We start from the raw sequence: 23,401 nt of genomic DNA, 5'->3' as shown, positions 1-23,401 counted from the left end.
CAAACATTTCTGAGGGAGGAATCATGTTCCTTTTTTATTGAAGAATTTCAAATGGGGCCATTTCGGAGAAGGGCTCCTTTTAAGAAGAAGAATCCATCACCTTCAAAGCGAAACCAGTCCCCAAAACCGCCTTTTCCTTTGCAAAGGTTCTCAGGATTACCACATTTGGGAAAGAGGAACGACGAGGAGTGCAACGAATTGCGATGGAAATAGTTTTGTTTCCATCATACGATGCCATGGGACCAAAGTCACCGATGTCAAGGCAAGGGCCAAATCCACTATATCAAGGTGATGTCTGATGTTGCAGATTCAATTGAGGAAACTAACCCCAAGAGACCCTACACATCCCAATCTCAAGCACAATAGTGACATTGAGTAGTGCAAATAGTTCTTACCATCAAAGTACCGGTAGAGGTGTTAGACGAAAAGATAATTGTCGTGATCGATGGCGAGGCTACTCAAAACTTATTGATAATGAGTTTATAGTGAAGAAAGGACTGAAATCTAAAACATTCATGGGTTTCAACGTTGCCACAGGCACTGTGAGCATTGTGCCATGCAATAGAATTGCCACCTGATAGGGGGTTTCAACATGTGATTGAATTGGAAGCGGAAACACAACCCATCATGATGACTCCCTATATATTTCCTAAGGTATAACTGGATGAAATTGAGAAGGCCATTAAGGAGATACTTAATATGTGTCACATACGTTCTAGTAGCAGCCTATTTGTATCTTCAGTAGTGCTAGTGAAAATGAAAGATGAAACCCTACGGATGTGCATCAATTTCAGGTCCCTTGCACTAGAAGACAGTAAAAAATAGGTATCCTATCCCTAGGGTCAACTAGCTGATATATGAGTTGCATGAGGCTATGTATTTCTCTAAAATCGATTTGAGGCTGGGCTATCACCAAACTGGGGTGATGGATGAAGGCGTGCACAAGATAACCTTCTTATGTCAATTTGGACACTATGAGTTCATGGTTATGCCTTTTCGTTTGAACAATTCTCCAACCACTTTCCAATCTGCCATGAATCATATTTTCAGAGTTTGCTCGAGAGATTTTGTGTTAGTCTTTTTCGATGATACTAACATTTGAAGCAGTTAGATTATGTTTTGAACATTTTGGAGCAGTAAGTCAACAACATTTTTAAGCTATAGTCCAAATGTCCAAATGAGAGTTTGGGATGACAGGAATTTATACCTTGTACACATAATCAGCAAGGAGTAAAGGTTGGTCAATAATAGATAGTTGCCATTCAGAATTGGCACTCGCCTCCTTGACTCAACTAAGAGGCTTCTTGGGTTTTCGCAGCTATTGTAGAAGATTCATTAGAGGATTCTATTCCTTGGCTGGACCTCTGACTGAATTGACAAAAAAGGGACCGTTATTCATGGAGTGATGAAGCCTAAAGAAGCTACGAAGGGCTGCAAAAGGTGATGGCCACTTGTCATATGAAGGGTTGCCCAAGTTTGTGTGTTTCTATGCCATATCAGTGTCCCATAATGATTTATTTTTTTAAAAAGTGTTCTGACTTCATGGACTGCCTAAGGACATTGTGAGTGACAAGGACAACTAATTTATGAGCATGGCTGGCAGGAGTGTTCAAACATTGTGGGATAGAACTAAATATGATCATAAGTTATCACCCCCAGTTGGATGGCTAAACTAAGATAGTTAACAAGTGGTTAGACGGATACCTAAGTTTCAGTGTAGCATATGCATGGATCAAATGACTTCATATGGGAGAGTACTGCTACAACTCCTATTATATGTCTATAAGGATGTCTCCCTCCATGGTTCTGAGGCCTCTAACTTCATCAATTTACCGGTTGGTGATAGTTGGGTACACCGAGCCAGAATTTTGTGCAAGAACTTAAGTTTATCTTGTGAGGATTGAAGGGGAACATCCAACTTGCCCATAACCAATGGAAAAATCATGCTGATTAGCATAGGATTAGAAGACACTTTAAAGTGGAAAATTTGGTTCATTTGAGATTGCAGCCCCATAGACAATCCACTCTAAAGAGAAGTGAAGCCGAACAGCATAGGGCACGTTTCTATGGCCCATATAGAGTCACACACAAAATTGGAGAGGTTGTTTATGAGCTTGATTAGCCGGAAAGTAGCAGAATACACAATTTGGTTCATGTTTCATGTCCGAAGAAGGCTCTAGGACACCACGTCTTTTCCTTCACCGGGATGCCTAAGGGATTGCCTATTTGGTTATGAAGCCCCTAAATTTATCGATTTGCTACTTGGTTCTAGTAGGGTACCCCGAGCTGTTATGCAAATGTCTTGTATTCTGGCATTATCTAGCACCTGACAGAATAATATACATGCCGCACATGCGGGTCTAGCTGTGCGGTCAGCTCACTGGGGGTGCAGGGGCAGCGCACTCCTGCTGGGTTTCCAGGGCAGAGCCCCAAAAGGAAAATTTAATTTTCAGTCTTTAGCTAAAGGGTATTTCAATAATGTTCTTGATGTAGTGGCATTGATATATAAGCTGCATATTAGGGTTACGGGTTGTGAGGTTTTCTTTGTGTTTTCTTGGCCTAGAAGGTAAGTTTTGCAACCCTAAACCGAAATAGTGAAACTCTTCTCCTCTGGACGTAGGCGCACTGCTGAACCATGTAAATCTTGTGTTCTTGTCTTTTGTGTGATTGTGTTTCTTGCATCCTTTCTTGTTGCTTGCTGCAAATAGTGTTTGATCCTTATTTGAGAAGGTATTTCTTCGTTTTCTACACAAGCTATGATTTTGATGCAAGAACGTAAGTTTATCTTGACGGCATTAAAGGACAGCATTCAACTTGCCAAGAACCAGCAGAAAAAGCATGCTGGTCAGCATAGGATTGAAAGATACTTTGAAGTGGGAGATGATGTTTATTTCAGACCACAGCCCTCTAGTCAATCCACTATAAAGAGCAGTGAAGTCAAAAGCTTAAGGCACATTTCTATAGCCCATATAGGGTCATGCGCAGAATTGGAAATGTTAAAGTATAAAAGATAAATAACGCCTTTCTCCAACAGCTTGAGCTTTTGGAGAAGTTGGCAAGTTAACATGGTATCAGAGCCAAAGGGCTCGAGTTCAAACCTCCTGGATAGCAAAAATCCACATGCGATGGTCGGCCCGAAGTGGGACCACATGTGCCACGTTTTTGCCAAGTGGGCCACACGTGCGGGGGAGTGTTGAAGTATAAAAGATAAATAACGCCTTTCTCCAACAGCTTAAGCTTTTGGAGAAGTTGGTAAGTTAACAGGAAAGGTTGCTTATGAGTGTGAGTTGCCGAGCAATCTTGAGAGGGGAGGACTTGTGATGTATCCTTTTGAAATAGGGACAGATGTGGGCCGTAGTTGTGGGGCATTCCCCCTTGGTGCCTTAGGAGCAACTTTGTTTTAAACTTAAAAGAGGTGTATGGTGGTCCCCATTTTCGTTTTCTTTCACGGGGCTGAAGTAGGTATGAACGGCATGATTGTTTTGGGTTTTATTTTTGCTTGTGCACAATTGAGTGAAGGGCTGTTCCCACCTCCTTCATCCCACCACACCCCCAATAGTCAAGGCTGATCTTTGCTCTTGCTGGGTTTTTCTCCAATGGCTGATCCCTTGAGTGTTCCAGCTAGTTTGGTTTGTAGTTCCTTTCTCTCTTTTTATCTTTGGGTTGTTTGGTAAGTGCAACAGATTTTGGTTTCTTCTAATTGCTTCTTGGTGGGTCATCCCCATAACCCACGAATTTGTATTCCTGCCTTATTCTCAGTTTATTTGCAATATATTGGAACCTTTTTATGCTCAATTTACAGTTGTTTGCATCTTGCTGTGATTTGGATGATATTTGTGGGAAAACAGTCTACCATTTGTTGTTGAAACTTGCTATTGTAAGTTAGGGTTTTTACAAAAATTTATTTCCTCTCAAACTTGCTACTTGAATTCATTTAGTCCGTTATATCTTTTGATTTTAACATGCGTGTCCTAACTTGATAAACGTTGCCTTTTCAACCATATATGGTGTCAACCTCAGCAAAGAGAGAAGTATCTTTGCAGATTCAAAATGATGTTGTCAGCTCTGCTAATGGAGTTGATGTGACCATGGATTCTAATGAACCTTGGATGGTTCTTTCCCACGTGAAGCCTCAGCCTGGTTGGGTTCCATACAATCCTAGAACCATGAGACCTCCACCACTTTCTGGTGATACAAAGTCAATGAAATTAATGTCCTGGAACGTTAATGGCTTAAGAGCTTTACTGAAATTGGAGGGCTTCTCTGCACTACAGCTTGCACAAAAAGAAAATTTTGATGTGTTATGCCTGCAAGAGACCAAATTGCAGGTGAGAATAAACAATTATCTTTTTCATCTTTACTTTCCATATATTTAGATTGAATATTGTCACCAGATCTTGTTCTCTCTTTTCAGATGGTATTGAGACAAATTTTCCTTGCCATTTACTGTTTGGGTTTCTGTTTGTTGGCTGAGATTTAAAACCTGACATGCTACTGAGTGATGGTGTAATTACATACCCATATGAGGGTATTCTTGCCATTCTAATTGTAACCCTAATATCACACACACACACACACACACACACACATATTTTGTGTGAGAGGGAGAGTGACAAACTCTCTCTTCTCTTCTCTCTTTTACTCATGGAAGATAGAATACCATGAACGGCTACTATGAAGGATCATGTGATGTAGGCAATGCAATGACATTCTTTTGCTTTAGTCTATTAGTGGTCTATTTTAAATGCTTGTTGGTGTTGAACCTACAACGTCTTTCTGATATCTAGTTTTTTGTATGACCGTACAATTATTATTTCAACGATACTCTAAAAGAGCTAAAGTAATGTGAACCAAAGTATGCCAAAAATTACAGCAAAAAAAAAAAAAAAAATTTTTTTTTTGCAGTGTTGAGATGACACCCAAAATATAGTGCTGCTCGTAATGTTGATCTTCAACAGAAATAACTAGATCTTCGCTAAACAAGGAAATATAGTTTCGAATCTCTGATATATATATTTTTTGTATGACCGTACAATTATTATTTCAACGATACTCTAAAAGAGCTAAAGTAATGTCAACCAAAGTATGCCAAAAATTATATCAAAAAAAAAAAAAATAAATAAAATAAAATCTTTTTGCAGTTTTGAGATGACACCCAAAATATAGTACTGCTCATAATGTTGATCTTCAACAGAAATAGCTAGATCTTCGCTAAACAAGGAAATTATAATGGTAAATACCTCTCACAATGCTGCTGGAATGATAAAATGAGATTCAAAACTCTACCTCCGCAGGAATTATCATCCACTAACTGATCCGAAAATATACCTCCGCAGGAATGATCATCCACGAACAGACTTAGATATATTCGTTGCTACATGGGATTGCTGTCTGAGTTTCAGTGTTTCTCCTCTTCTATGTTTCCCACGGCATTGCTGTATTATCTACTGGCCCATTTTTACTTGTTGCATGTCTAGTTACTGTAATTGAAGATTTTTATTTATTGATTCATTTTCATGTTATTAGTATTGTGCACCATTTTTATACATTAGATTTACATTTAATAAATAGACGAGGAGAACATTTATCCTTTCCACCGATAATTTTTTTACTTGTGTATTTACAATGTCACCTGTACTACACTGGTCCCCCAATCTCATTTGGTTGTCACCTACTTGTTGCATGGTTTTATTTTGAGAGCAGGAGAAGGATGTTGAGGGGATCAAGCATCTTATCGAGGGCTATGATAATAGTTTTTGGACATGCAGTGTTTCCAAACTTGGGTATTCTGGTACTGCAGTTATTTCACGGGTATGGTGATTATTTTCTGCATTCGATCTACTTGTTGTTGAGAAGGCATGTGGCAGTCATAAACAAAAGTATCTTTCTTCATTCTGCATCATAGTATTTTACACCTCTAATGGTGTTGGTCTTTTGGCAGTCATGTATTTTGAATGGCATTTCAGACTTTCTTGCCATCCTATGTTTTCTTATACATTCTAATTGCGTTCAACTGTAAGACAATTGGCATTTCAGACTTTCCTGTCATCCTATGTTTTCTTATACATTCTAGTTGCATTCAACTGTAAGGCGATTTGTTTTTTCTTTTTTGAATTTCATCTACGTTACTTTCCTGTCATCCTATGTTTTCTTATACATTCTAGTTGCATTCAACTGTAAGACGATTTATTTTTCCTTTTTTGAATTTCATCTACATAAATGATACTACTTTTTTCTTTTCTTCTTTTCTCTTTTTGAATTTCATCAGTTCAAATGATAGTACTGACGGAGCTGTTTTAGTTTCACTTTATGTTTCTCGATGACTTCACAGACTAATATACAGCTTGATTATGTGAAAGGCTTGGATATATGCCCCCATCTATTATATTTGTTGTGTCGAATGATTATTCTTCTAGAAATTACTCGGAATATCATTCTTTCATAATCATGATGATGTAGAAGTCCCACATGATAACTGATAAAATAATTTTATCCTGATTCCTGAGCCATTGACATACAAAATATATTGCATTGTCTCTTGATATTTGTTTTTATTTGTTGTTAGTTTTGATTTCTATTTTCTAGCAATTCACAATATTATAGAGCAGGTCAAGCTATGAAGATGTAGGCCCCAACTTTGAGAACCAAAAATGTGAACAAGAATTCTTTGTAGTCCTAGACGAATATTGGTTAGTTTATAACATGGTATATATTTAACTATAAAAGGCATGATTACCCTTGATTAGTATCAGAAAACTAAACCATCAAATACAGCTGAATGGTGAAATTCACTAAGTGATATAATCGGCCAATGCATCTTTTTGGTTTTTATCACTGTAAACTTCAATAGTCTTCATCCATACTATCTGAAAAGAAAAGTGGAGAAAGGAAGATGCAGAAGCAAGAAGAAATGATTCCTGTGATTTTTTCCACTCCTGTGATTTTTTTATATTTATAGTACCCAATGTACAAGGTTCCCAAGAATGCCCTTAGATCCATCCAATGGTGGGCCCTATAGGCCCTTAGTGTTGTTGCTGATATCATAGTTTTAAAACTCCACTGCGTCATCATGAACTCCCCCGAGTCGACTCCCTTTTACCTTGGCCGTGTTCCGCGTTTGCTGCCGTGTTCCGCGTTTTACCCTGTTGAGTCAATAAAAACTCCTTTGACTCTCACGAATTATGACTGCGCCAACCAAGTACTCAGCCACATCATTTTCTTCAGCCGCATTTTGAAACACTGGCTGATATGAAGAAAAATCATTGACAAATCATGAATTTATCCCTTGAAAATTTTTGTATACTTGGAGAGAAGTTAATGGGGTTGCAGATCTCTCCAAAACCTCCTCCCCCTATGCTAGTCTCGACTTCTCTATCTTCTATTACTCTGTATCTGCTTAATATTATATGGATAGGTTTGTACAATATTGTAATTCTGGATATTTTTATTAATATGCCTGGTAGGGGTGTTGCCTAACCCCAACTTTTCTACCCAAAAAATTATGACTGGATATTTTTATTAATATGCCTGGTACGGGTGTTGCCTAACCCTAACTTTCCTACCCAAAAAATTATGATAGGCCCTATCAATATAAATATACAAGCACTAACTCTTAAGAAACAAAAAATGATTGTGAGTGGGCAGTGAGCTATATCTCAAGCTCTTCAACCCCTTCCCATCCCTTGAGCAGTGCATAGATGTCATCTATGCCCAACCTGGAACAAATAATTCCATATTGACTGCATGCATGCATGATCGTTTGTAAATATGTTTGCCAGTTGATCATTTTGCGTCACATATGTTGTAGCTATCACTTTACTAATGATTCTTTCATAAACAAGATGACAATGAACTTCAATGTATTTGCTCCATTCATGAAACACAGTTTTGAGGAACCTTGAAACCCAATTTTTCCATCAATGTCTTTAGTCATATTAACTTATAGGTAGTGTGAGCCATTGCACGATCCTCTACCTCTGCACTGAATTGCACGACTAGTTCTCATTTCTTATTGTGTTAAGTAACTAGATTACCTTCAATTAAGGGAAAATAACCAGCAATTGATCATCAATTTGAAGATGATCTTTCCTAATCCACATCTGAAAAACTTTCCACCTTTAACTGATTTTTTTCTTTAACACAAGTCCTTTTCCTTTTTCCTGGTGCTCCCTTAAGATACCTTAGAATATGCCGAATATCTCCCCAATGATCAACGGTGGATCTTTGCATAAATTGGCTAACTACACTTACAAGAAAAGAAATATCCGGCCGTGTAATGATGAGGTAGATGAGTCATGAGCTTTTCCAACTAGTCAACAATATCACCTAGGATCTTAGAACAATTTCGCTTTGTTCTGGACCAACTTTGCAGTGGTGTCTATTGGAGTATCATTAGGCTTTGCTCCCAGCATTCTTGTTTCTGAATAGGGGTTTGTAAGATATTTCCTTTGAGACAGTCTGATCTAAAGTTCTAAACTGCGGATCACGCAACTTCAATCCCAAGGAAGTAGTATAATCAGCTCAAATCTTTGGTTTTCACATTATCTTATCATATCTTTTTATAGCACATATCTGTTTATGATTATTCCCAGTGACAACAATATTGTTGACAGGTGCTGCAAGAATCACAATCTGGTGCCCTTGTCTCCGTACGGAAACAGAAAGATCCACATTGCTAAGATAAAATTGACATTTTTAACGATAGAGTTGAACATAACAAACCAACCTGATCTCATAGATCACATTTTGTAATCAACATACTTTTCTGGACAACTTACGTAGGTAATTGCTCTATGTATAACTCCTAATGTAGATCGCCATGTAGAAAGGCGTTTTTAACATTTAGTTGCCACAATTGCTGATCAAGGTTTGCAGCAACAGGACACATCCATCAAAGATTCAGTATGCAATTTGAATGAGATAGAAAAAATGGTTTTCAATAAGGTAATTACCCTGAAAGAGTTTACTTTTGGAAAGTTTCTATTTATGTTCCGAAAGAAGTTTAGCTTGTTTATGACTATTTTAAAGTTGGAAAGTGTATAGGATTAGTAGCAATTGCTTTGGGAAAGTTTTAGAGTCGAAAAAAGGAGTCATTTATAAAGGTTTTAGAGTCATAAAAAAGGAGTCATTTAGGAAGGTTTTGAGCCATAAAAGAGGGTCCTTATTTTAGAGTCATCAAAGGGTGAGTATATGGCCTATAGAAGGACTCTTTGGATTGCTTGTCTAACGACTCTAACCATTACGACAATTGAAGTTTATGTTGTTTCTTGTTTGAATGGATTAGGTTTCATAAAGAAGAGTAGTGTAGAAGAAGAGTAAGAGATGTTAAGGTTTTAGAGTCGTAAAAAAGGAGTCATTTAGGAAGGTTTTGAGCCATAAAAGGGAGTCCTTACTTTGGGAAGGTTTTAGAGTCATCAAAGGGTGAGTATATGGTCAGTCCTGGGTAAGGACCGTGTCAAAAGCCCCTAAAAGCTAAACCAAGTATTTTCGCTGGAAAAGCTTCTAGAAAAGATATTTCTGACTGTTGTAACCTACAACCCCTGTCAGTGGAAAAGGCGGTTAAGATTAAAAACCTACTTTTTAAGAGCAATAAGAATAAAGGAAATTTAAAAGCCTTGAATGATCTCAATAGTCACATCAATAGGTTTCGTGTCAATCCTTCTAAAAAGGGCTCGTCGTTTCAAAAAGGTAAAGTCGTCTAGAAGGGGCGGGGTGTGTCCCGAGAACTATCTTTTAGATACAAAAGGAGGTCTTTCTCTATTTAAAAGAAATCTCTTGGGTTCTCGAAGAAAAGAAGAACCAAGAAAATTTAGTTTAGCCTCTAATTTTAGTCGCCTCCTCAAAGATTTTGGTAAGCCTTTCAAAGCCTCTTCAACTACTATGTCGACCGACACTGGTTCTTCACCAAGGAAGAGGAAGGCGGTCACATTTGAGATAGATGATTTACAGTTTCTTAGGGCGCTGCAATATGATGAAGCGATGGCGGGAGAAGTATGTCCTACGCCTAAGGAAATCTCTATGGGTTTCTTGAAGAGGCAATGGAAACAATTTAAGAAAGATGCACTGGCCAACAAGGATAGCCTTCTAAAGGTTTCAGGGAAGTCCGACCCAAAAGAGGCTTTTGTCAGAATCTATAAACTTTCTTTTTTTAAGGAAGCATTGGAAGAGGAGCGAAGAGCCTGTCGTCAGTGTTGGGAGGAGATTAGAGCGGCAGAGATTGAGCGTTTGGAGAAACTAATGGGTTACTCAGATGATGTAACTCAGGAGTCACGGGATTCCTTGGATCGAGAAGTCAGCATGGAGGTTCGGAATCGGATGGGAGAGGATCTGGAAAGACAAGAGGCGGACTCAAGGTTGATAGATTTTCTGGAATCAGAAGAGAACAGAGTCATTCCCTCTGATGAAATGGATGAGTTGTTGGCTATAGGGGATGTTTTCGGAATAGGTTTTGACGATGATTTGGAAGCCACAAAGAATTTTTTTTGGTCAATGGCTATTAGAGATTTGAAAGAATTAAGGAAGGTTGGTATTGAGAAGAAAGGTGAGGAAAAGGGAGCCGAGGGTAGTAACCATGAATGAAAGGCCTTCCGGCCCCGGGAAAAAAAGAAAAACGAGAGATCGCTAGAACATGAAGGAGAAAAGGAAAAAAAAGGAGAAAGGAAAAAGAGCAAGAAGAAAACTGTAATTGAATAGACAGAGAAGTGTTGGAAAAGGGAGGTACAACTCAGTTTTCTATCGTTGAATAGCACTGTGATTTGTCTGCCACTATCCAGAAATTGTCATTTTTCCATAGCTATAGCTTGAGAGATTTGTTCTTTCGTTTGGACTTTCCTGCCTGGATATTTTAGTTGCGCTTTATCTTCCTGGAAGCTTCTCTTTTCACCTCATCTTGGAGTTCCTGGAGGCAGGTTTCGGTAGTATCTGATGATTCGCTTAGCTTGGAGGCAGGTTTTGGTAGTTTCTGGTGATTCGTTCAGCTTGAAGTTTTAAGAGTTTTTGTTTAGGAGTTCTTTACCTATTCGCAGTTTCAAAAAGATAGGTGTGATAGTTTTAAAATGGTTATAGAAGATGTAAAGACTGCATTCAGCAGAATAGAGAAAAAAGGAATGCTTGGTTTCTATTGTAATTTTGGATATTTTGATTACTCTCTGAATTGGTCTCGGGTATGCCCGTGCCAATTCACCTTAATATTTTGTGTTGCAGGCTAGGACTTCTGGTCCCGAATGCTATCTGATTATTAATGAAATATGTCACTTTAAAAATAGAAAGAAAGGGGGTGAGTATATGGCTATAGAAGGCCTCTTTGGACTGGTTTTGTAACCATTACGAAAATTGAAGTTTATGTTGTTGCTTGTTTGAATGGATTTGGGTAGATGACGAAGAGTAGTGTAGAAGAAGATGAAGAGATGAAGGAGAAGTGAAAACTATAAGTGAAATGCATAAGAAGACAAAGCACCTCCCCTCCGTTCTATTAACATATGCATCTTATGTTACAATGACTAAAATACAATTAATGAGGGGCAACACTAAAGAATAGAATAGAGGTAACATACATCACACTTTATATGCCCATAACAACATTATTGTTCACTTTTATGTAGTTTGAAGAACAATTGTTTCCTAAGAAGGTACTCTTTTAAGTATTAGAAATAGGAGCAATGCTGGTTCCTAGTCTAAGCAATAAGATATAAGAGATTATTAATTTATGGAGCTTTAATTATTAGAGCCCCAACTTTAGTTCTTTTCCGGTATGTATTGAGGTTTCCTTCCCAAATATCCATCATGAAGATAACTCTAGGATGGACATTGGCTAAACGTGGGATAGGATATAGTGTTTTAGAAATATGTACTTGGATGCCTGATTTCTAAGGTTTAATTTTGTCTTTTTAGGGATGTTTAATGTCAGCCTTTTTCTGTAATTTTATCCTTCATTGATAAAGGTTACTGATATTGGCACTACAATTTTTTAATAATTGCACAAACTCAGCTTGTCTTTTCTGTTTTAATTGGCTTCTGGGTGCTTTTTGGGAACTGTAATAACGTCTGACACCTGTTTAAATATTAAAATACAAGAGAAATTGGTGAAATTTATTAAAACATAGTTGTGCCAACTGCCACTTTTAGTAGCCTTAATAAAAATTTTATTGTTTGAAAAAAAAAACATCTTGATTCTTGTTTATGTGCTTTCTAAGTTGTAATAGTATGAATCCTGCTTTCTTGTATGACTAGCTTGCGAATTCATAAAACCTTTTCTTGTATTTGATTGCAAAAATTAAGCCCTAACCTTCTTACAGATAAAGCCACTCTCTGTCAAATATGGGCTAGGCATACTGGATCATGACAGTGAAGGGCGGCTTGTGACAGTGGAGTTTGATACATTTTATTTAATCAGTGGATACATTCCTAATTCTGGAGATGGTTTGAGAAGACTGGTATTAAACTACATGTTCTTGCTTCTTTTACCTATTCTACTTTTTCTCCAGTGATTTATGTGTTTATTACAGTATTTTTTATTTGAGGACAACCTGTCCTAGGCTAATGGTCTTCCTTTTATTCTAGTCTTATAGGGTTGGAGAATGGGATTCTTCTTTGAGTAATTACATGAAAGTAAGTGCTTTATTGTTATTCTTTTCACATTTTTTTGTAAAAAATTTCTATCAAACCCTGGCTCTTTTCTTTATTCTAGGTTTATTTTATTCCATATACAAATTTCTTATTCTTCCTCCAGCTATTTTATGAGCTTATTTAATTGTTAATTTGTTGCTCATTAAAACAAAAAGAAGGGAACAAGGGGAAAAAAAAAAAAAAATTTACAATTTTGGCATTTCGCACCAAGCATCTACAAAGAACCCCAATGTTTGTTAATTTAACTGCCTTCGAGTTTCCTTCTGTATGAATTTGGGTGGAAGAAGATCCATAAAATCTCAACCGCAACACCTTCGTGATGGATGGCTAAGATAATTCCACGGGGTGCTAAGCTCTCTTAATCTAGTTGGTGGTAATTAAGGAATCACCCTCCAGCTGCGTCTTGAGCAACCGCTAGTCGCCAAACATCTGTGACCGAACCAGTGCCTTTAATTTTTGCATCGATCACGTGATCATCACCACATGAGCTTGCATAAGCCAAAATAACTCCAGCATTAGGGTCACATGGTCTCCCTTATTTGAGTTTTTATATGGCTTAAGCCCTTATAGTCCCTTATTTTTCAAAAAGTACTGTACAGAACACATCATAGGATGATCCAAACCGTCCATAAGACAAAACACAACGCAAATAGGTTGTTCGCCAAAAATCATTTCCATAGGATGATCCTAGCCCTCCGATCTATAGAGGTTTCTATAATATGCAATTCTTTATAGATCGGAGGGTTGGGATTATCCTAGGGAAATGATTTTTGGGGAACAACCTATTTACATTGCGTTCCATCTTATTGAGGGTTTGGATCATCCTATCATGTGGGCCGTACAGTACTTTTTGAAAAATAAGGGACTATAAGGGCTGACACCATATAAAATCTCCCCTTGTAATATTCTTTTGAAGACCTTGCTCTTCAATTACCATAGCTTTTTTCCTCTTTTGGAGTTCTAAAGGCTTCAACAACAGCTTTGGGAATACTGGATGAAGAAACTACCACAACATACAATCTATAGGAAGAAAATAAGTTTCAGAAGACAAAATTACTATTTGGATGTGGGGTGCATGATTGAGTTTCTTCTTCATAGCAATGAGAAGATCTAGACCACTTCCGTTAAAGCTAACATCCCAATCTTAATCTTTCCTCCAACAAGCAAGCATACTGATTGTGCCTAGGAGCAATAATCTTGTCCATTATATGTGATTTGAAGACGTGGATCTCCATCTCTGCCTCTCAATGAATTAGCTCCTGATGAGAAGCCTTGTTGAGTGATTAGAGAAAAAATGGTCAGTCGTGATGCCTGAAGCTTGGCATGATAAATAAGATCGTCGCCTTCTCTTCCTATTAAATGATGTTACATCTGATAAGAAGCCTTGTTGGCAGATGTCGGGGTGTCTGCTCAAGATATAATGATTGATGGGATTTAGGATAGTGCGGAGCTCTCTCTCTCTCTCTCTCTCTCTCTCTCTCTCTCTCTCTCTCTCTCTCTCTCTCTCACACACACACACACACACACACACACACACACTGCGTCTGGCCACCCAAATGATGGGTGGTTGAAGTTCAACATTGATGTTAGCCGCAAGATTCTTAATAGGAGTAATGCCTTGATTCACTCAGCGGAGGTTGGGGAGTCTTCTTTGACTCTAATTCTCAGATTATTCTTTCCTTTGTGGGCCCTTGCTAAAGCTATGATGCTTTTGAGGCTGAAATTCATGCGCTTTGGAGTGGTATCAGGCTGGTCTCATAGATTGGTGTTTCTAAGTGTTGGATTGAGGGCTACTCCCCGAGCACTATTCGTTGCATTTGGGGGGGTTGGCTCCCTTTGGAGATTTAGACATTTGTTGAGTGAGATGTTCGATTTGTTGAGTATGGTGGCGTGCACTTACTCCCATATCCTCAGAGAAGGCAATGCTTCTGCTGATCGTTATGCTAACTACGGTGTTACAAGCCCCAAATTGTTGATTTTGCATGGGATGCCTAATTTGTAGAGTTTTTTTTATTTTGTATTTTCTGGTTTTTTTGGTGGGCGGTGTTTTGATTGGTGGTTTGAGTTGCTGCTCCCCCATTTTGTTGGGGTGTTACTCTATTTTGGTTGTTTTTTAAACCTTACATATTTTAAAAAAAAAAAATCGTAGGGTTTCAGTGTCCCTGTTTCACAGCATGGTGAAGAGAGTGAACCTTGCTTTTGTGGAAGAATACAAGAGGCAGCTTCCTCTGCAAATGTTTATTTTGTTATGTCTATGCTATAGATGTAGTTATTTAACATACCCTTGGTTACATGACTAGTCCTGAGTTGAAAAGGAAAAGTACAGATGAACAAGAAATATGATACAAATATCGTTCGTACATTCAACACAGGTTACTTGTGGCTGATGTCAGATGTATGGCTGCTGGGGTCACATACAAGATCGTCTACCCTTCTTAGTCCGTTGTACTACAGAAAACCAAACTGTTACCGACTTAACATCTAGAGAAAGAAAAGAAGGGAATTTGTTGAGCAAGTGTTAAATAAAGAGGCATTTAGGTCAACTTAGTTTTCTTAGAAATTACACATCAAGTTTTTTTTCTTCATTTGAAATCTGGGTTCTTCTACTTATTGCATATAGGTCAACTTAGTTTTCTTAGAAATTACGCATCAAGTTTTTTTTTTTCAATCACATACATGCCCCTTAACATAAACATAATGATATTAGTAATCTAAAGAACACTATCTAGATTGGATCCCAAGAGAAACATGGCCAAACTACCATGTCTTGAATTTGCAATGATCTGAACCCAAAGTGAAGCAAACTGTATATATATATGAGAAAACGGTTCCTACACACATGTGTAGATAAGTTATCTACACACTAGCTTAAAATACAGTGGGGACCATATTATTTGGGTGATCCAAACCGTTCATTTTTAAGGCCCTCACATAGATAGGGTGTCCACAAAAAATCAGATCCATAGGATCATCCTAACCATTCAAACTGTGGAGGCAAAAATTGGACTAATTTGTGAAGGTTTAAAGACATCCATTTTACCTCCACAAATCGTAGGGTTAGGATGATCCTATGAATCTGATTTTTTGTAGACACCCTATCTATGTGAGGGCCTTTAAAATGGATGGCTTGGATCACCCAAACAATGTGGGCCCCGATTGTATTTTAAGCTAGTGTGTAGAGAACTCTCTACACATATGTGTAGGAACCGTTTTCTCTCTCTCTCTCTCTCTCTCTCTATATATATATATATATATATATATATATATATATATATATATGAGGAAAGTTTTTCTAGTCGGCCGACTAGAGAAGCTTCTCTAGTCCGCCGATCAAAAAACACAGTGTGCCCACATTATTTGGATAATCCAAAACATTCATTTGATAGGCCCTGGCATAGATCGGGTGTGCCCAAAAAATCAGCTACATAGGATCATCCTAAACCTTTGATTTGTGGAGGTTAAAAATGGACAGATTTGTGGAGTTTATACGCGTCCATTTTAACCTCTATAAATCGAAGGGTTAGGATGATCCTATGGAGATGATTTTTTAGGCACATCCTATCTATGTCAGGGCCCATCAAATGAATGCTTTGGATCATCAAAACAACGTGGGGTCACTGTGTTTTTAACCTCCACTGTCCATTTTTTAACCTCCACAAATCGAAGGGCTAGGATGATCCTATGGAGCTGATTTTTTGGGCACACCCTATCTATGATAGGGCCCATCAAATGAATGCTTTGGATCATCCAAACAACATGGGCCCACTGTGTTTTTGGTCGGCGGACTAGAGAAGCTTCTCTAGTCGGCCGACTATATATATATATATATAGTTTGTGAGCAGCTGCGCAGATAGTTATCTGAGCATGTAATTTTAAAACAAGGGTGGGCCCACATTTTGGGGGTGATCCTAAGCATTCATTTGATCATCTTAGGGTGTCCATTTGTGGAGGGAAAAATGGACAGATACTGTTTGTCCACAAATCTGCCCATTTTTTCCCTCCTTAGGATCACCCTCAAAATATGGGCCCACCCTTGTTTTAAAATTCCATACTCAGATAAGCTATCTGAGCAGCTGCTCACAAACTATTTCCTCGAAATATATATATATATATATATATATATATATATATATATATATATATATATATATATATATATATATATATATAGAGAGAGAGAGAGAGAGAGAGAGAGAGAGAACAGTTCCTACACATATGTGTAGATAAGTTATCTACACACTAACTTAAAATACAGTGGGGGCCACATTATTTGGGTGATCCAAACCATTCATTTTTAAGGCCCTCACATAGATAGGGTGTCCACAAAAAATCAGATCCATAGGATCATCCTAACCATTCGAACTGTGGAGGCAAAAAATGGACTAGTTTGTGAAGGTTTAAAGACATCCATTTTACCTCCACAAATCGTAGGGTTGGGATGATCCTATGGATCTGATTTTTTGTAGACACCCTATCTATGTGAGGGCCTTTAAAATGGATGGCTTGGATCACCCAAACAATGTGGGCCCCCACTGTATTTTAAGCTTGTGTGTAGAGAACTCTCTACACATGTGTAGGAACCGTTTTCTCATATATATATATATATATATATGCAGTTTTTTTGGGCAGACCCTATCTATATGAGGGCCTATCAAATGAATGTTTTGGATCATCCAAACAATGTGGGCCCCCTATCTTTGGGACCTCTAGCTCATATAATCTTATATGAGCTCTAGCTCACAAACATTTTCCCTTATATATTGATTTTATGTATATTGCTTTCCAGTTAATTCCTATCAAATGAATGCTTTGGGTCATCTAAACAATGTGGGCCCCCTATGTTTGTGACCTCTAGCTCATATAATCTTATATGAGCTCTAGCTCACAAACATTTTCCCTATATATATATATATAGAGTTTGATTTATGCATATTGCTTTCCAGTTAATTAGCCAATGTGCTTTTTCCTAGCATTGTTACTGAAAATGGTTGTTCCTCATGCATGGTGCAGGATTTGGAAAAAAACAAACCTGTCATTTTGACTGGAGATCTGAACTGTGCTCATCAAGAAATAGACATTTTTAATCCAGCTGTAAGTGATAAAAAGACTAGATACCCTCAGAACTATCTTACTATTTGTCTTCTGTGTGGAAAAATTAAGCTGTCTGCCTCATGAAAGTTCCCTAGGAAGGTATAGTGAGTCTTCTGTTAGTTTATGTGAAGCAACCGATTTCTCCAAAAGCTGAAGCTGTTGGAGATGGCGTTATTTAATTTTTATACTTTAACACTCCCCCTCATGTGGCCCATTTTTTTAGGGTTGACCTATACGTGGCACATGTAGCTCCTCTTTTGGGTTGGCCATTACATGTGGATTTTTAATATCAAGGAGGTTTGAACTCAGGACCTATGCTTTGATACCATGTGAAACAACCAATTACTCCAAAAGCTGAAGCTGTTGTAGATGACATAATTTAATCTTTTATACTTTAACAGTTTGCAGATATACGTGTTAAGCAACACATTAGAAATTTGCTTTCTAAAAATATTCAAGGCATTGGGAACTATTTGCAGTAATAAACTTTTCTTACTTCAGCATGCGATATAGTTGAAATCTTGATTTGAAAACTAATAGATTGGCCTGGAATATTTGTATGCCAACACATTCATTAAGAAAAAGTGAAAAACTCATCTGGTTTATAATAAAATCATTTTAGATATTCTTTTTGTTAGTAAGAATCACCCTTGTTATGAACAAGTTGGGTGAGTCATATATGAATTCTGCTGGGGGACTATAAAATCAGGTGCGTAAGTGCTGATTTTTATTTCTAGTGCCTGAATTTTCGATTTAAGGATCGAAAATTTATAATCCTACATATGGGTATAAATATTACGACAATAGGCGTTTCACAATGAAATCTAGTTCTTATTTTCATATTATAAAAACGTTAGAACAATAAAAGTAGAACGTTATCAACAATCGGCATGCATGCCACACCTTACACCGTATATGCTGTTAAAAGAGTTCATTTAGTTTAAGGTAGATTTATATCACTGTTTTGTTTCAATGAAATTCCTTTACTTATGTTTATTTTTACATTATCAGGAGGGGACCATCATGGATGCCCCTATGGCATAGATTTTTTTTTTTTTACCGATATGGCATAGATTGTTAATAATTGAACTTTGACTATATAAAGCATGGAGGTCATGTTGTTGGATTTCAACCTCCACAATTTACTCTCTTTTCCTTTCTTGCTTCTCTTTCTCTCTCCTTTAATTTTGTTTCCAATTTCCTCCTTACAAATTGAATGGAGATGATTTATTGTTAGATCAACATGGTATCAAGGCAAAGATGATCACGATCCAGAAGAGGTATGTTCAAAAATTCAAAACCTTATCTCATTTCTCTTAACTCTTAACTCTCCCTTCCACCATGGTATTTGAGGCCTTAGACTTATTGGCTTCACTTCTATCAGAGTCTTTGCATCTAGGATCTTGTTTCCAGTCCAAAACCCTAGCTCCATCACTCAACCATTAGGAATCCCTAGCTCTACCATCCAATCAATTCTCAACCGTAACTTCGCAACGCTAACCATACTCGTAGCCCATTCAAAACCCAAATTCCCTTCCATCAACAGTTGGAGCAGATTTAAGTTTTGATCAACTTATTCTTTTTTTAGCGATGCCTAATTAATCAAAATTGTATGTGTTGGTCCATCGGTGCCTGAGGGCTTTCCTTCCTCGTAGAAAACACCCTTTGGTGTTCTAACTTCGGCTTATGTGCTAGATTTGGCAACTGTGTCCTGTTTCTTGCTCTTCCACGAGATCAAGGAATACCCAAGAAAGACACAAAAGCCCTATTAGCAAGGATGTAGAGTGCCACATATCTCTACATCCTGCCCAGTTAGAGTCAGAACAGGGAACAAGCGGCAATGATGAGGTGATGTGAAAGAATAGGTCAGTCCCATACCTGTTGTGGGAAGACGTTTGGGAGTTATCTAGTTGATATTGGATAGGCTTCCCTCTCATGTGTCTTGCTTTCGGCTTGGATGCCTTTGCTTACCGGCCTTCGCTTGAGGCTTGACCTTGCTGCGGAGTGGCATATAACGATTAGAATTGCTTAAATGTGCATGAAAGTGAGGCTTAAATAAGACGGTTGCTTTCAAGTCCTCCTTCCTTTATATAGTAGCTAATGACGAGATGAAAGCTCAGAGTGAAAGGGCTACCTCTTTGAATTTCATTGATGACGTGACATAATATACGCGTAATATAAGCCGATCATGTTTTGTGCGCATTATAATAATGATGATTTGTTTGGTCAAGAAATTAGGCTTTACGCTTTTATTGGATGTTCAGAATTTGTCCTAACGGAGATTTGCTAGCTGAAAATATAACATATTCAACTATGGGCTACATGTTAAAAAAGCATAGAATCTTTGAGTTCCAATTGTTAGCATGGAGATTTTAGCTTGTAAAAATAATGTTATATTTTCTAAATTCTAGCAATTATCTCCCTTACAGTACAAATTTGGCTATACTTCACACTGATACTTTGTAATTGACATAGGGAAACCGCCGAAGTGCTGGGTTTACAAATGAAGAAAGAGAATCATTTGAGACGAATTTTTTGTCCAAGGGTTTTGTGGATACTTTCAGACAACAACATCCTGGAGTAGTGGGCTATACCTACTGGGGTTATAGGCATGGTGGACGTAAAAATAATAAAGGTACCTTCTTTTGTTTTTGGTAGGTAAATATGCTCTTTGTTCTCATTTATGACAATTTCTGATGCATGACATAGTGCCCAATAAATAATGCATGATTTTGTAGTTCCCCTTATTCACTTTGCAGTTACGCTTTCATAGTTGGACTAATTTGTTGGATAATTTTGGACAAGTGCCTTGTGAAAATAAAGTTTAATAACCTTTCAAAATAATAAAATTTTCTCCATACCTTTAGCTTGGAATCATGAAGTTTTTGTCTATTTCATAAAGTGCAATAAATGCTGCTTAGGAAATTTATTGATAAGATTGTATCGAGTTTCTGTTAACCGTTATTGCCTTCTATAGTTGTTGTGAGTTGTATTCCTCCCATCCTTACCAACCTATGGTTGCCCTCAAACTACCTCCACCTCCCATCTAACTGCCCACACCCATCTCGTGTATGGAAGGGCCAAAATCTGGTCTGGAGGAGTTAATCCCGCCCATCTGATTCTTTCAAGCTCAGAAGCCATGGACTCTTCATGGCTAGCCTATGCTCAATCCTCTGGTTGTTTGTCTTGATGCCTGCTTGATATGCAATATCATCATTGTTGTCGTCGCCCATGCATTCTGCTCCATAATTTCTTTCTAGCACAAGATCCAATAACTCTCCCCTCCTCACTCTCCTATGCTTACCTTGTTTGTACCCCATCAACGCCTTCAAGATGGCTTCCCTAATCTCCTTAGGGCAACTTTGGCATTGTGTCACGTTTCTATAACCTCCTACAATGTGTTGTTTCAATCTAGTAGCACCGCCATAGCACATCCTTTTCCAAAAATAGCTACACATTGTTCTTTGCTTATTGCCATCAATAGGCTTCCCATGTTGCCATTCAATATTTTCATTCATTTCCCTATCCTAACGCCATATTTGCATGGTGATAGTGGTAGTTTTAATAAAATAATAAAAACAAACACTACATAAATAACACTAACCCATGACTTATACATAATACAAACACACCAGTGCATCACATTTCACATGTAATTCATATCATTCTAATTATGTAATCGTGGTTTTAAATGTCGGTCGAAACCAACACGAAACAGCCAACTTGTTTTCATTTTTATCCCACCGAAATGAAATCCTTCGATCGACGTGTATAGATTTTGACCAAAGTGCATAGAGAAGGCTGGGTTTTCACATTTTTACTTGATAAGTGCTTAATTTATATTTTTGCTTGATTCTTGCGTTATGGTGCAAATGCATCAACTAAGTGTTAATTTGATGTATTTGCATACGGATTAGTGCATGAATTGTTACTTTTCGTGGCTTTAAGAATTTAAAAATTGAATAAAAAGTAACCATTTTTGCATGTTGGGTTCTAATTTTATTATACTTGAATTCTTTTTTCCTGATTTACCCATTGAGGGAGTCAATTTTTTTGGTTTCAAAAATAATTATTGTGTGTATTTTTGTTAGAAAATCCTTTAAAATTATGGAAATCTTTTTTTTTTTGAAGGCCAAACTAATCATATATGCATGTTAGCTTCTTCCTTTTTCATATGTGGGTTACTCTTGCTCGAACTACCAATTAAGGAATTAGAATTTTTTATTTCAAAAATTAATTATTTTATTTATTTTTATTAGAAAATTCTATAAATTTGTATCATTATATCTTACCTCATTATATTGTACTTTTAATACCAATTAAAGGAGTCAGAATATTCTAAAAAATAATTATTTTATTTATATTTATTAGAAAATTCTTGAATTGTCTATCATTGTATTTCACCTCATTATATTGTGCTTTCTTTATTAAATTAATGAATAGAGTAGCTTTTTTCCTACATTTTTTTTGTTTATTTGAAGCATATGCGTTTCTACTCGTATGCGTTTTCAGTTCAGGATGGATCTTACAGTCCAGACATGCACGACAATGAATGGCATTAGGTGTTTGATCTTGTTAAACCATATGGATGGGTTTTCTTGCTTATTTAATAGCTTTTATGTGTTTATTTGTTCTTATTCTAGCATTTCTTGAAGTCCTATCTTAAATTTCCATAAATTTTTTGATTTTACAAAATTTCCACTGAAATCTATAACTGTTTTTTGAATGACAAAATCTGTAACTTAAACTGACATGTTTTCATTTCCATGGCTAAAGACATGCATACTGAAATTGACATTTAAATCTTGTATCTAAGACATGATATAGTATATCACAGAGTACTCTAAATAGAAAAAATATAATTTTCTCCTTTTAAATTTTTATTATTTTGTTAAAAATTAAAACAAAAATGAAAAATAGTTAGGAAATCTATTATTACTTGGGAGATAATAAATAAGCCCTCTATTTTCTTCCCTCCCACCTTTTTATTATTTTATGAAAAATTAAACATAAATGGCATATATTGAGGAAATATAGCATTAATTGGGAGATGATAAATCAGTCCCCTATTTTCTTCTCTCGCACCCCCTTTGATGGGCTTTTCTCAGTATTTCCCTCGTAGGCAGTCATTGACTTCTCATATATCTTTATCTGCTCAACTTAGACATCCAAGCTGGGCATTTTCCTATCCCTCGTCCAAAAACATGAGATCTTCATCGATGATAAACTGGACATTCCCCCACTTCTCTCCGAAAAAGTTCCAACACTGGCGGATTACTCAACCACCTCAGGGTTTGAAATGATTTATTTAATTTATAGAGATTGTTTTTCCACCAATGGATATCTTTTCTCTAAAATGACCTAAAGCATTTATCCTAGGAGTATGCAAATTGTGGGCCAGGCCAAAGTTCTAGTTATATGAATGAAACATATGCTATCGGGTTTTCATTTTTTCACATTATTGGATTATGCATCATGGATACTTGCCCTCTCTAGACAAAACTCCTTCAGTGTATAGAATTGCAGTTTGTTCTTTATTTTTTTCCCCATATTTTGCTGCAATTTTCGTTGATATGAACTTGGTCTGCGTCACATACTTAAATTTCGTAGAAATGATTTATTTAATATAGAGTTTTTCCATCAATGAACATCATCTCTCTGTTAATCGTGTGCTCTTATACACAGC

General features: G+C 37.1%; 1 protein-coding gene across 3 annotated transcripts in view; it reads left to right on the top strand.

The window, feature by feature from the left end:
• The window catches only part of ARP (apurinic endonuclease-redox protein), a 53,399-nt gene that overhangs the window by 16,954 nt on the left and 13,044 nt on the right, over nucleotides 1-23,401 (top strand). For all 3 annotated transcript variants that reach the window (XM_077361888.1, XM_077361887.1, XM_077361889.1), the window contains exons 6-11: nucleotides 4,021-4,328; nucleotides 5,704-5,811; nucleotides 12,294-12,431; nucleotides 12,559-12,606; nucleotides 17,635-17,715; nucleotides 20,191-20,350. In XM_077361888.1, the coding sequence (XP_077218003.1) occupies nucleotides 4,021-4,328; nucleotides 5,704-5,811; nucleotides 12,294-12,431; nucleotides 12,559-12,606; nucleotides 17,635-17,715; nucleotides 20,191-20,350 (843 nt within the window). The remainder of the gene's footprint in view (nucleotides 1-4,020; nucleotides 4,329-5,703; nucleotides 5,812-12,293; nucleotides 12,432-12,558; nucleotides 12,607-17,634; nucleotides 17,716-20,190; nucleotides 20,351-23,401) is intronic.

This window comes from Tasmannia lanceolata, unplaced genomic scaffold (assembly GCF_043159265.1).
Source record: "Tasmannia lanceolata isolate RefF3 unplaced genomic scaffold, GAP_Taslan_0.1 ptg000019l, whole genome shotgun sequence".
Lineage (NCBI taxonomy): Eukaryota > Viridiplantae > Streptophyta > Magnoliopsida > Canellales > Winteraceae > Tasmannia > Tasmannia lanceolata.
This window is presented reverse-complemented; position numbering and strand designations above follow the sequence as displayed.